The sequence below is a fragment of the Silurus meridionalis genome, chromosome 17, assembly GCF_014805685.1.
Source record: "Silurus meridionalis isolate SWU-2019-XX chromosome 17, ASM1480568v1, whole genome shotgun sequence".
Lineage (NCBI taxonomy): Eukaryota > Metazoa > Chordata > Actinopteri > Siluriformes > Siluridae > Silurus > Silurus meridionalis.
Window position 1 is genome coordinate 14406706 of NC_060900.1, and position 14593 is coordinate 14421298.

Sequence of the window (14593 nt, forward strand, 5' to 3'; positions counted from 1 at the left end):
TTCCGAGACTTCATTGTGACCTTTTTCACTCTGTAGATAATAGCTCTTTCCGCCAAGAAAAAAATAGAATATGAAATGACCTGTTTGGAAGCCAAAAAGGGTGGCGTAAGCAGTTAAACTTTTTGGCAAGCTTGAGCCATTGTCAAGAGCAAGAAATGCTGTTAAAAATAACTCCTTGAGAGAAAAAAACTATGTACTCTGAAGCATATCGCTCGATTCTATTTAATACCGTTTTTTTGTCACATTTGATTTTTTTGCCTCATATTCATTATGTTCATTTTGTTTGCTTTTGGAACTGAACAGACTGGCATTGTTGCACTATGTTAAGGGAGGCCTTGCTGCTCCCTTGAGTGTAGTTGAACTCTAACCTTTGGCTTCCTTTCTCTAGACGGACACTCTGGATGCACTTGGGGAGGAGATTAGTGGAATGGCCCGGTGCCCGTATGATGCCAAGCATGCCAACGTTGCCCTGTTTGCTGGTGAGACATCTAATGAACTGGTTTTTTATAAAAACACTTAAAACACTTGCTAATTCGCTCATTACGGAAAATTGGATTTACTTGGATCATTTTATTTCTAGACATTTGATACTCAGTAATAGCTGCAGGACATGCCCCAGCTTTTAAATAGCGAAAGAGATCGGCATCATTAGGCCTATTAAAAAAAAGCATGTGAGGAAATCAGGGAACTCCGAGGCGGACTGAGGCTGGTGGCAGTCATTTATGCGACAGTTGCTCTCTGTTTCTGGGAAGAGCATGTTGCTTGGCAAGATTTCGCCTGTGGTCAGTTTGGAAACACATGAAACTATTGTGACACTAGAAAAAAAAAGCGGAGTCCTCCCTGAAAAATTGGAATTAAAAATAACTCCCAAGATGGAAAACCCATGTGATTCATCTCTTTTTTAGTGGCTTGAGAATGCAGTCCAAATCGTAGTCTGCTAAAGTGATTCAAGCGATTGTCATAGTTACACTAATTACTTTGTTGCTATTATATGTTTTATTTGTTTTTGCCAATAAAGAGCAAACATTTTACTATGAGTCATTAACTTTTACTTACAGTGCAAGCCTCATCTCTGGTAGTGGTACATTGGTTTTTGGTTTGGAACTTCCCAGGGTTGGGCTTTGTGAATGCTTGTGTAGAAAATTTCATGCAGTGGAACCTTTTAGTATGTACGTGATGTTTATTTTGTAGATGGAAAGTTGTACTCTGCTACAGTCACTGATTTCCTGGCCATCGATGCGGTTATTTATCGTAGCCTGGGAGACAGTCCGACTTTGCGCACAGTAAAACACGATTCAAAGTGGCTGAAAGGTAAGTAAACAGAGAAGCTGTGTGGGATTATGTTTTTATACAGAGGAGAGCACATCTCTAAATGTTGCTTAGAACCAGAGCCAGGATACATGACAATTCTTTCCATTTTCTGGTTTTGTGCTACTGCTTAGTTGTATTAAATCTTTAGCTTAAACTTTAACTATAATATTATAAAACTGATATATGATATGTGTCACTATTCATTTGGTTAAATAACCTTTTTCTTTTTTTTTGCAGAGCCCTATTTTGTTCAGGCAGTAGATTACGGGGACTTCATTTACTTTTTCTTTCGAGAAATTGCCATGGAATATAACAGCATGGGAAAGGTGAAAACCCTTTTCATGATATGGCTTTTGATTAAAATAACTTGTAATATCTACCTTTTCCTCCTTGATTGCCACAGGCGTAAAAAAAAAAATCAAAGGTCCTAGGAAGAAAACAGGAAGTGGGTTGTGGGGTGGGTCACTGATATTGGAGACAGTTTTCAGGAAGGGTCAGCCAGTTTCAAAATAGGAAAACCCACTCAGGATGGAGGGCCTAAAAATAAACAAGAGCGCCATAGACATTGTTTGAATTGGTTGAAGTACTAAAATAGTTTGATATTTCTGCAGAAGCACCTGCTGCATATTGAAGCCTAAGTCACGAACACGTAATTAGGAATTAAAGAGAATTCATTTCATTAATTTGACCCTGTTTTTGTAATTGTTTGTGTCAGTTTACATGGTGCTGTTCATATGTGCATGGCTCTGTGGCAGATGATTACTTGTAGCACGATCACTAACTTCATACATGGGTTTTTAAGTCACGGCTCAATTACGGTAGTTAGGGGGAAGAAATGCAAAACATAAAATTGCTTGTCGTTTTCTTTTAACATTTTTATTATTATTATTATTATTATTATTATTATTATTATTATTATTATTATTGATTATTATTAACAATTTACCATCAACAGTTTAAATTTTTTTAAACAATTTTAAATAAAATGATTGCTAAGTTTAAATATATAGATTCAGTTTAAATTAATGCAATTCAGTTTTTTTTTATAATGATTAAATTAATTAGTATATATCCATATTTCTGGCCAGTGACACTGCACTATTCGATCCGTATGGGAAACACGATTTGTACTGCGCATGTTAGAAAACACAAATTTTGTTCTGATGACTTTCAATTATTGCCAACGTTTTTACGGCAGTCTAGCGATATGAGTATATACTCAATTTATTTAATATCATAAAAAGTGTATTGCGTTCATTTGATTTATTCGATTTTATTTTGATATATTTTATTTTAGCGAGAGCACGTGAGAGGCTAAACAAACTTTAATATGTTTGTGAGGGAACTCACGTTTTGCACGTAAAACAAGATTTGCATATGAACAAGTGTACCAATACACCTCTAATATATATTATTTATATATCATATATTTAGAGATTTAGAGATTTTCAAAGGAGGAACAAGATATTTAGTGACAACACTATTAAATGTTATTGTAAGGTAAATGTGAATTATTTTATTGTAAAGAAAACACTATCCAGTTAGTTTTGCACTCAAACATAACTGCTCACATGATCAATCAGTCTGTATGACCATCTTTTTGCCAGGTGGTCTTCCCACGAGTAGCTCGTGTGTGTAAGAATGACCGTGGAGGCTCACAACGAGTACTGGAGAAACAGTGGACATCCTTCTTAAAGGCTCGCCTCAACTGCTCCATCCCAGGCGATTCGCACTTCTACTTCAACATCCTGCAAGCCGTAACCGGCGTCATCCGCATCAATGGTCGTGATGTTGTCATGGCGATCTTCTCCACGCCATTTAACAGGTATGCGTGTGTTTTTTTTTAATTCAGAGGCAAATCCAATCCATTGGGAAAGTTTGATCCGTCAGTAATGAATAGAAAATAGACCTGGCAGCTACTTTCTTAATCTAAATTAGAATCAAAGAGCTGGCATAATGCTCATGGTTCTAATGCTCAATTCCCAAGTCGTAGTGGTTTGTAGCAGGGCAATTAAGCTTGTGTAATGGGCCAAACAACTACAAAATTTCAATAAGAGTTTCAGTAAGGGCCATATACATAGTTAATCCAAGCGCAGAGAATGAACCGCTATTGACTGGAAGTTCCAGCCATACAGTGGGGATGCATTAGTCATTGTTTCTGGGCAACTGCTTCGACAATGTGCCGGTTCATATTTTGGATTTATTACTCAGATTTACAGTTTTGGCCACAGAGGTTAACAGAATCCCATCTCTGTAATTATCACAATTCTGTCCTTGTGCGCTCTTTGTTTCGCTGAAGCTGCATAGTTGACGAGACAAATGACGAGGAATGATTCAGAGTTCTGTTATGTACACAGTAGCGGGTATCCGCAGGCGAATTACTGCATGTCTCTTGGCTCCTCTGTAGCATTCCAGGCTCGGCCGTGTGCGCCTACGACATGGCGGACATCGCCACGGCTTTCACCGGCCGCTTTAAAGAGCAAAAGTCACCAGAGTCGACCTGGACACCAGTACCTGAAGATAAAGTTCCTAAGCCCAGGTATTTACCAGTGTTTTTTCCTGTGTTTCTTTAAATCCCCCCCAGAGATTTCTTGAAAGTGCCTCATTTCGAGCGATTGGGCAACGGTGCACTGAACAACAACGCCTTTGTGCTCTTTCGTCAGAGATGATGTTTAGGATTCTGTGATATGGCGCCAACTGCAGTCATGAATATTTACAATTGACTTAGGGAGATATTATGTAGGTCTTATAAATAAATCATTGCCACACTGGGCAATTCTCTTTGAATAACATTACTACCATGCCATGCCATGAGAGAAAAAGTCAAAGAAAAAAAAGAAGTGTGGATATCAGCAAATAAGGCATGAGCTCATTTTCCAGATGGTTGACTAATTTTTCCAAATGCACCAGTTAGCCTGGTCAATCTTTGTCCTCCGTCCCTCTAATTATCACACCAAGAGCGAGCTGCATTTCCCCTGAAATAGCATTTTACTTGAAGGAAAGACCTAGGGAAAACAATTGAGAGGTTCTTCTAGCATCCATATGGTGTGTCAATGTGCCATGTGCAACAGGTGTTTTCCTGGTGCTGATTAGCATCAAATTATGTGTTTGTAGGAAACAGGGTCAGGTGTTAATGAGCACAAAGGTACTTACTCTTCTTTTATGTGATCCTTATTTTATCATTACATGTTGCTAGTGTTTTTTTCTGTCATATGCTGTGAGTGTATGCAATACTGCACTTAGAACAGTGAATTGAATTTATGGAGTATACAGTATGTTTACATTTCTTTCTTTCTTTCTTTCTTTCTTTCTTTCTTTCTTTCTTTCTTTCTTTCTTTCTTTCTTTCTTTCTGCCTGTCTGTCTATCTGTCTGTCTGTTTGTCTGCCTGTCTCTCTGTCTGTCTGTCTGTCTGTCTAGGCCTGGCTGCTGTGCTGGAACACCATCAGCAGAGAAATACAAAGTGTCCAACGAGTTTCCAGATGACACACTAAACTTCATAAAGATGCACCCCTTGATGGATGAGGCCGTAGCATCTATAGCCAACCGGCCCTGGTTTCTAAAGACAATGGTCCGGTGAGCATTCGCTTCCGATTGCATTGGCCTCCATGCACAATTGAGGCCTAGTGATTGTTTTCTAGCACACATTAATCTTAAATAGCAGGACCACAAATCCAAGAGTAGATAGAAAGGCTTATAAGAAATGATTGCATGAATTCACAATCCTGTCACCCGAAATCTCATTCCGTATTGGTGCTTCCCTAATAATATGTGTGAATTAATGGTTTCTACTTAGCATGATAATTCTTCTCAACTGACCATTAGATCTAGGCATTTGTAATTCAGATTGATGGCCAGGTCAAATTCAGACTCAAATCAATTAATCTTGTATATAGAGCAGGGGGTTGGAATATCTGCCTTAGCTGCAGGAAGTGAGCTAGAAACTCAATCCAGAATAAGATTCTATCCCCTCTCTTGCCTGGAGGAGGAAATTTAAATTCATTTGTTTCTTCTTCTTTTTTTTCTTCTTTTCAAATTAGAACAGTTTTAGGCAGTAAAAATGGATGTTCCTGTTAGAGGATATATTTCATCTGACCCTTCAGATTTTTACACTAACAGTGATTTTCCTAGCAACCTTATGTAAAGGGTAGCTTGGCAGTGTTGGGATTTAAACTCATGACTGTCTGATCAGAGGTCCAACCATTTCCTATGTACTGTTTAAATAATTGTGCACAAGGGCAACATTGTGGCACAGCATGTACTGTTGCTCCCTTACTGCTCCAGGATGCCCAGTTTATTCCTGAGTTCAGGTTACTATTTGCATATTTTGGACATGTTCTCCATGTGTTTTCCTGGGTTTACTCCTAAAACTTGGATTTCCTCTCAAAAGCATTCCATGTAGAGGATTGGTGACTTAAAATTTCCTTTTAGTATAAATAAGTGTGTGCATATTATACAATGAATTGGCATCCCGTTCAGGATGTATTCCCATGTTGCACTGATCGCTGCTGGATTCACAATGAGTCTGACCAGGATAAAAGACCAGGATGCTACACTATTGAAAATTGAATCCTGTAGCCTCTTATCGTTTCCTTCCTCACCCATTTTAGAACTCTAGATCCAAAAGTATGGCAGAAATTTCCATGATAATTTATTTGTCTTAGCAGTTTCATCTCACCCAGCTTTAATTATTTTGAAATTGTATTTGCATACTGATTTGAGTATTATAGATACATTTGATTAACATGGAGGTCAGCTCAGTAATTGGAGCAGCAGACGGCAGACAACAGTCTCATTTCTAAAGCCAGAACGGAGCTAAATGTTATTAAGTCGGAGAATCACTGAGCGATTTCATTATCTAAACTCTGCTGCATCACACATTATTCTTTCTTCACTCTTCCAGATATCGGCTCACTCGCATTGCGGTGGATAACGCCGCCGGGCCCTATCGCAACTACACTATTGTTTTCCTGGGCTCTGAGAGAGGCATCATCCTCAAGTTTCTGGCTAAAATTAGCAGCGGTTTTCTGAACGACAGCCTCTTCCTGGAGGAGCTGAGCATCTACAACCCCGAGAAGTATGTATTCCATTAGAAACACACCACCATCGTGCAGATCATTAAAAAAAATTCAGGTTTCAGTCCCTCGATTGTGGTGAGCAAAATTAAAGGGAGCAGAGTGGAACTTTTGCAGCTGGGCCATTACCACGAAGCCCCGCTGAAAGTATGGCAAATGATTAAAGTATTTCAGAGCCGTAAAAAGAAAAGGGGGGAATTGGATGAATGTATCAAAGCTTAGCTGAGATTCCCTCTTTTCTTAGATGTGATAGAGGTTTGGAACCTGCTGCTGTGGAATAAACAGAGAAACAGAGGCCAAATGTAATTTTCGGATAAAAACTGGAGTTAGTCAGTGATTATGAGAGATTTCAAAATGCTACTGAGCTGTGTCATGTGACAAAGTCGGGATTTGGGAGAGCGTGCAATGCAACCTCCTAACATACAGTGTGGCGGTTTCTGTGCGTTTCCTGGCCGAGAGCCATATGGCTTTGTTTTAGCAGTTAGCGTAAGTGACGAATCTGAGTATAGACCCTTACTGCAGACTGCAAAAGGAAAATAAGTGCTTTATGTAATTGAGAAAAACCTATGCATGCAGTCCAGCTGTCAAAAAGTTTCATTTAAATATGAGCATTAGATGTGTGGGATTTTTCTTCGATTTTATTTCCTACTGGGCAACCACAAAATACACTTCATAGCTAATTGCTAAATGATTCTTAATTATTTCAGTATGCACATATACTGTATTAAACTGGTCTGTTTGTTTGCACTGGGTAAGGTTTATGTCACACTGACATTGTTGCACAGAACAGTCCAAAAGCACTGAATATGCAGTAGTATCCAAATGTCTAGACCACTAGTGAAAATGCACTAATGTTTTCATTACAAATTATATTATTATAGTCTGTTTCCACTCAAGGTTTTTTCTCATCACTGGCTCTCTCATTATGGAAAAACTTACAATTATAAGGAGCAAACTTTATCCGTGTAAAGCTGCTTTGAGACATTATTAAAACCGCTATACAAATAAAAAATAAATTTAATTGAATTATTATTATTAGCAATAACCCGAGGGAAATGTTGAACTCACTTCAAATTTCAAAAATTCTTAGAATTTGGTAGGTTTACATTTTTGCTGTGGTGACAAACAAAACCTTAGATCTAGATGTATAGACTTTAGAACAAATCTATGTGCTTCAATGGAAGGTATACGACTCTGACAATCTGACCTTTTATACAAAGGAGTTAACATGGTTAATTTGTCTTTATTTGTCTTCATTTTCATATAGTAGTGACCTTGAAATTGTCAGGCATCTTGGATACTGACAAGTCAAGCTGTCGCACATTTGCATTTGCAAATTTTCGAAATTCGAAGACTTTCTGTTTATTTCCAGGTTCAAATAAAAACTCATATGACTTTTCATTGTAGTTTTGTTAGAGTTTTAAACCCCACTGGCCGTGTATTCTTTCAGGTGCAGCATTGACGGCGTAGATGACAAGCGCATCATCAGCATGGAGATCGACAGCAAGAGTCACTCACTTTTCGTCTCTTTCACGTCTTGTGTGGTAAAGGTGCCTCTTTCACGCTGCGAACGACACGGGAAGTGCAAGAAGTGAGTCTAGCTCAGCCTCCGACTATAATGTTATCAACAATGAATACAATAGTGTTTATTTTATCTCTGAGAAAAGATGTGGGATGTAAACAGTATGAGAAGAGGTTAAAGAGCATGTCATGGGCTTGCTAATCCTGGTTAAAGACATCAGAATAGAGCAGCTGTATGTTCTTCTGTCACAGGTCCTGTATCGCCTCCAGAGATCCGTACTGCGGCTGGGTGTCGGAAGGCGCTTGCCGAGAAATCACAAGCACAAAGTACGCTATTCTGAAGCATACACCTATAAGTTGATATTATGTTTGTCTGAATCATTCTACTGTTTTTAAGCACTTTTTCTATTTTTCTACATGGGAATATATTAGAAATCAAGCTGATATACTGTAACGTTGAAGGGGAATACTTTTCTTCTATGCGTAGAGGCTTATCTGTTCCTAGATTTCCTAGCAATTTTCCATTCTTTGTGCGATTTTGTCGAAGGAACTGTGATGTTATACATTCCTTAGAAAATTGGAAAAATGTCCTCTGGTCTTTGTCCAATCTTTCACTCCCCACTTAAGGTGAAACTGTGCGTACTGAAGACTTCATTTTCTGCTCTTGACTGACAGCAGTGGAATTAGTCTGTTCCTGTTGCATCCCTTCTTTCTAAGGATAAAAGTGTTCGTTTTTAAATTATTCTCTTCTCACCAGATTTGTAAAGAGTAGCTCGTTAATGTAGCTTTCCTGCAAGCTTTAACCAATCTGGCCATCAGGAGGTGTCTTCAAAACTGCTTTTTTTTTTTGCACCATTCTGGGTATACTCCAGGGACTATTGTGTGTGAAAATTCCAAGGGAGATCAGCACTTTCGAAAATGATCAAAGCATCCAATTTAGCAACAACACTAATGCCACAGTCTATTTTTTCTCATTCCGCTGATGTTTGATTTGGACATGAACTAAAGCTGTTGAGCGGAATCTGCATCATTTTCTGATGACCAGCTGATAATTGCATAAATGTGCAGGTGTTCATAATAAATTGACCCTGATTAATAATTCATAGCTTGTTTACTATGCTGCCGTGGTTTCTTCCCGAGCAAATCACACAGCATTCCCACAGTGAGAGACAAATCATTCTGCAGATATAGAAGTCACTAGACCAGTAGCAGGTCTTGCTCATGTGGAAAGTGACCAGCCATTGCACACTATTTTATTCTATCCTGTTATTATTTCCTTAGGCCTGTCTGCTATGATTGAGCATTTCACTTTGAAAATTGAGTAGAGAGAGGCATTAAGAGGTTAGATGACCTCACCCTGCCTGAACAGTGCTTCTGAAGTGACTGAGTAGAGGATTACATGGTTATGATCTGTTGGCTTTTGTGGTTAGCAATTGAAAGGCATTTGGCTCAACACTGTGCAGCATTTAATGGAAAGTGTCAATGTAAAATGGGCCTTGGAGAGAAACAGTTGAAAGTTCAGACTTTCCTAGTTTGTCACTATGCACTGCAAAACTTTGGAGTTAGATTTGTGTTTGTCTATGGTTTGTTGCACTTAGTGAGAAAAAGAACTGAACCTTGACAATTTTTTGCCTCTTTGTCAGTACAAGCTGTAATAACACAGAAAGACTCTATAACCTGTAGTCTGGTGTGTGTACAGCTGACTCAGTGTGACACTTAAATGTTATATACACTGCATCTCTATTCACAAAGTACAGCATGCAAGTGCATTATATATACAGTATATATATATATATATATATATATATATATATATATATATATATATATATATATATACATATATACATATATACAGTACAGACCAAAAGTTTGGACACACCTTCTCATTCAGAGTTTTCTTTATTTTCATGAATATGAAAATTGTAGATTCACACTGAAGGCATCAAAACTATGAATTAACACATGTGGAATTATATACATAACAAAAAAGTGAACTGAAAATATGTCATATTGTAGGTTCTTCAAAGTAGGCATCAAGAGAATGCCAAGAGTGTGCAAAGCAGTAATCTAAGCAAAAGGTGGCTACTTTGAAGAACCTACAATATGACATATTTTTCAGTTGTTTCACACTTTTTTGTTATGTATATAATTCCACATGTGTTAATTCATAGTTTTGATGCCTTCAGTGTGAATCTACAATTTTCATAGTCATGAAAATAAAGAAAACTCTTTGAATGAGAAGGTGTGTCCAAAACTATATTCCTATTTGGAAAAATGAGTTAATTTTAGTTAAATTAAACTTTTAGCCAGAATGGCATGTGTATGAAGGTTGGCCTGTTTCCTCCAAACACATGACTGAGCACCATCAGGAACAGCAGGTTTAACAAGCCCAAAAAACAATAAGTCACAGTATGAGAACAGAATAGTTGATTCCTCAGTGATATGGCTTTATTTCCACTTTAGACTACATCAAGGCTTTTAGTTGGGAAAACTTCTTTCTACCTTTTAAAAGGAAATGAAGAAACCTACAGAATTATATTGAAACGAACCAAAATATATTTTTATACCAAAAAATATTATTAACAATAATATGCAAATAATAAAGACATTTATTTCTATACAAATAAATCCCTTAATTAAATGCATGTTACTGCATTATATTGCTTTACATAAATGCATTACAAATGCATAGTCATGCGTAGAATCGCAAAATTCTCATCAACTCATTTACAATTGAATGTGTTCACGTTTTTAATATTAATATTATTATATTAGTTATTATATTAGTGAAAAAATGATGGGTTATAAGTGATAATTGCTGCAATTATGCTGATAAGCAGCTTTAATTAGTACAATAATGAATGATAGCTCATACCACGTTACTCATTTGATTGACCTCTTGGCACACCAGCTTATATTAAAAAGTATTGTGATTTTTTTTTTATTGTGTTTAAACTTTACCTGTTCACAGGATTTGTTGTTTAGTTCAACTGTACATTTGAGAAATCCTTAATAATTGACCCATTTTTCAAGCTCAACATTGAAAAAGAGTTTTATGTAAGACTGCCTGTAGTGCAAAAAAAAAAAAACGAATGGAATATTGCCATTGAGGGCAGGTGTTTTTGTTTGGACACCACTACTTTAATCTTCTTTGTGGACAGTTGGCTTCTGTCCTAAGTCTTCCATTGTTTTAATGTTTGGCTCTTTTCTTGTTAAAAGCTCTAGAGAGAAATCTGTACTTCTTGGCGGAGGCAAACTTTTTTAAAGCTATCCTGACAGTTAGCAGAATTCAAGATGCCATCTTCTATAAATCTATCTATCGATCTATCTATCTATCTATCTATCTATCTATCTATCTATCTATCTATCTATCTATCTATCTATCTATCTATCTATCTATCTATCTATCTATCTATCTATCTATTTATCTATCTATCTGTCTGTCTGTCTGTCTGTCTGTCTGTCTGTCTGTCTGTCTGTCTGTCTAATTAACTTCTTTACTTTACTTAGAATTTTTTTTTTAAGTTGATTCAGTGTGACACTCGGATATTATATACACTGCATCTTTATTTACAGTGTGCAAGTAATTCAAACACCTAATATATATATATATATATATATATATATATATATATATATATATATATATATATATATATATATATATAAATACTGATTATCCTAGAAAAAAATAATCCTCTCCCAAAATGTAATGTGCATGATGATTCACTTGTCTTTTCTAATTGCATGACTGAGTGTTCATCAGGAATAGCAGGTTCAACCTGACCATAAAAAATAATGTCTAAAAAATAATTATGTCTAAATAATAATAGACATAAAACAAAAAGTCTTTGTTAGAGCACAGAATATGTCATTCCTTAGTGACATGACTTTATTAATTTATTTATTTATATTGGATTGCATTTGGGCTTTTAGATAAAAACATTTTGAAGAACCTTAAAGCATTATATTACAGCTATACTTATGAAATCATTATCTACATATTAAAATCAACCAAAAATGTTCTAAACTATTCAAGTACATCTTCTCCTAAAAGTTGTTAAAATTTTATATTAATGTCTTGGCCCTTAGTTGTAAGTCAGTAAGTCCCATCGGAAAATGGAGGGTGTGGCTCAGGGTTCGAGCTCGGCTGTTCCTTGCATGGGCTTGTTTGAGGCAGCAGGGCTACAGCAGCTCACCACTGTGTGTCTTGTCTCTGTTGATTATGCAGATGGCCATTCGAGCAGGACGTGGAGCAGGGCAACACAGATGGACTGGGAGACTGCCAAAGTAAGCAAGGGCCTCTTCCCTCTCACTCTGTCTCTCCCTATCATTCTCTTCACTCTCTTTTTCTCTCTCCTGTTTATCTGGGCTCAGCCTTGACCCTGTTCTTCAGCTGCAGAAACACACTATACACAAGGATCTGCTTTAGATAGACAGAGACACACACACACACACCCACACACACACACACACACACACACACACACACACACACACACACACACACATTGACAAAAGCTTGCATTGTGACCTATTCACATAGCTACTCTAAGCCTTAAAGAAGCATTCATTTATTACATCATTTTATCTGTGGTGAATAGCGAAATAGATGTAAACTGCTTTCTTTTTTATTCTGCACTTATTTACAATGTAACTAAATGTTTTGTTGCTGTGATGCTGGCCATGATGTTCATTAAAGGCTTTTTCTTTTTACTATTTTCCTATTATACACAAAAAATAAATTAGTACAACATGCGTATTTTTTTTAACCCGACTGTAATACATTAACACATTTTTTCACTTGCTTTTTTCAGACTCCTTTGTGGCTCTAAATGGTAAGTGGTATAAGTCAGAAGCTACTTGCATGAAGCCAGACCTCATTAATTTCTCACAAGCATTCAATCTTGCACTCCCAGGTCACACACTTAATTTCTTGAGGCTTTCCTTTCTTCTTTTATCTGACTCCCCATGTTTGTAAAGAAAAACACATACTTTAGTTCCTCTGCTGCCTTTAATCCTCTGTGGACATTAAGCCAAGATTTCAAATTCCAAAATTCATTTTACCGGCACATTTTTTTTTTTCATATAAAAAATTTCCTTTTTTCCTGCCTGGCGCAGTGATCTTTTAGCAGCTCAGCTACACTCGCTCAATTTCTACCCAGTTAGCTAAATTTCGAGACACTTCTCCTCCCTCTGCCATAACTCTCCCCCTTTTCTATTCTGTGCAAGCCTTCACTGGTCCCATTGATTCGTTCTGACCTTTGATTTCCTAATTGGATGGATCTAGCTGCTTAATAGAAGGCGGCTTTGTGGGTTAGTGATGTGGCCAAATGCAAATGGTGGAAGCTGTTTACAGAGGCTGAACAGCAGCGTGTTCTTCGAAGCTCCTTTAGAAATTATTCATGAAATACAATCCGGCAAATGCGGGCCACATCAGTGTTGTGCATACGCACACACACACACACACACACACACACACACACACACACACACACACACACACACAAAAGCACCCATAAACCCACCATACGTTCAAATTGGCACAGAAAAGAACGTTAACTATTTAGTTGGAAGTAGGTGGTGAGAATGTCTATCTTCCTGACCTACATATCGCATTATTTCTCAACCCGGGTGGAAAAGGTTTTATTATCCTTAGCATTTATGATAAAAATAGGAATTGTAAATATTTCTGCTTTCATTCCTGCTTCTCTTGTCCTCTGCTTCTTGGATTCACACTGCACAAAATGTACACTAACGTTTGCTTGCTTTACGTATATTATCTATATGATTTCAGATTGCATTTAAAAATGTAATCAAACACTTTCCTCCCTTGTGCAAACTGGTGACTGTGTGACATGAAATGCCATGGCGAAATAATCTTACCTCGGATGAAACAGCATCATTTTCACCCGCTTCCTTTCTGAATAGCTCCATTTCCCTTCGCACACACACACACACACACACACACACACACACACACACACACACACACACACACACACACACACACACATTAATACTTTTAGTACTTTAAAATATAGGCCTTTTTTTAGCAAAGTGTAATTTTCAATTCTTTTTAACCAGTAAAAAGAAGTTGGCATTTCAAAGATTTTTTCCCCCTACCAAGCTCAAGCCTTTACTTTGTGTATGTGTGTCATCTGCCTCTATCCCACTTTCCCTGGCCGTGGAAAATGAATTATAAAATAGCTCTGTCACACTAATCACTCAGCCTACAGCACATTTTTAAATAAATCATTTTAATGATTGCTACTGGGAGATCATGAAGCTGTTGCACATGACAGACCAATGGCAAACAACTACAGATTCAGACCCTTCAGACTAAAACATACAGTCATGAAACAGGAGGTCCTGATTATTCAATTCATATATAAAAGCATTTTATTAATATTTCATCAATATAATCAGCGTAATTGAGTAATTGGGTGACTTAGGTGTAAAAAAGTCTAAGCTATGTACGTGTCTAAGTGAAAAAAAAAGAAAAGAGCAAAAGAGAGGATAATTTATTTAAAACCTGTTTTTGGTCTTTCATGTGATTTGTTCTGCACATTGCCACAGGCTTCAAAAAAAGGGCTTATTTTAATTGGTAGAATTTGTGTGACTATGAGCAGTTTTCTGGCACGTATCCAGAGCCGTAGATGCGAGCAAGGTAATTCATGCCCTG

The 14593-nt window shown here is 37.1% G+C and overlaps 1 protein-coding gene across 5 annotated transcripts in view; it reads left to right on the plus strand.

Annotated features, from left to right (window-relative positions):
• The window catches only part of sema6a (sema domain, transmembrane domain (TM), and cytoplasmic domain, (semaphorin) 6A), a 69287-nt gene that overhangs the window by 35369 nt on the left and 19325 nt on the right, over positions 1-14593 (plus strand). For 3 of the 5 annotated variants that reach the window (XM_046870615.1, XM_046870613.1, XM_046870618.1), the window contains 11 exons: positions 389-479; positions 1192-1311; positions 1549-1637; positions 2919-3136; positions 3719-3850; positions 4730-4885; positions 6213-6386; positions 7835-7975; positions 8158-8232; positions 12140-12198; positions 12726-12746. In XM_046870615.1, coding sequence (XP_046726571.1) covers positions 389-479; positions 1192-1311; positions 1549-1637; positions 2919-3136; positions 3719-3850; positions 4730-4885; positions 6213-6386; positions 7835-7975; positions 8158-8232; positions 12140-12198; positions 12726-12746 — 1276 coding nt within the window. The remainder of the gene's footprint in view (positions 1-388; positions 480-1191; positions 1312-1548; positions 1638-2918; positions 3137-3718; positions 3851-4729; positions 4886-6212; positions 6387-7834; positions 7976-8157; positions 8233-12139; positions 12199-12725; positions 12747-14593) is intronic. The other 2 variants (XM_046870614.1, XM_046870616.1) reach the window with 1 other exon arrangement.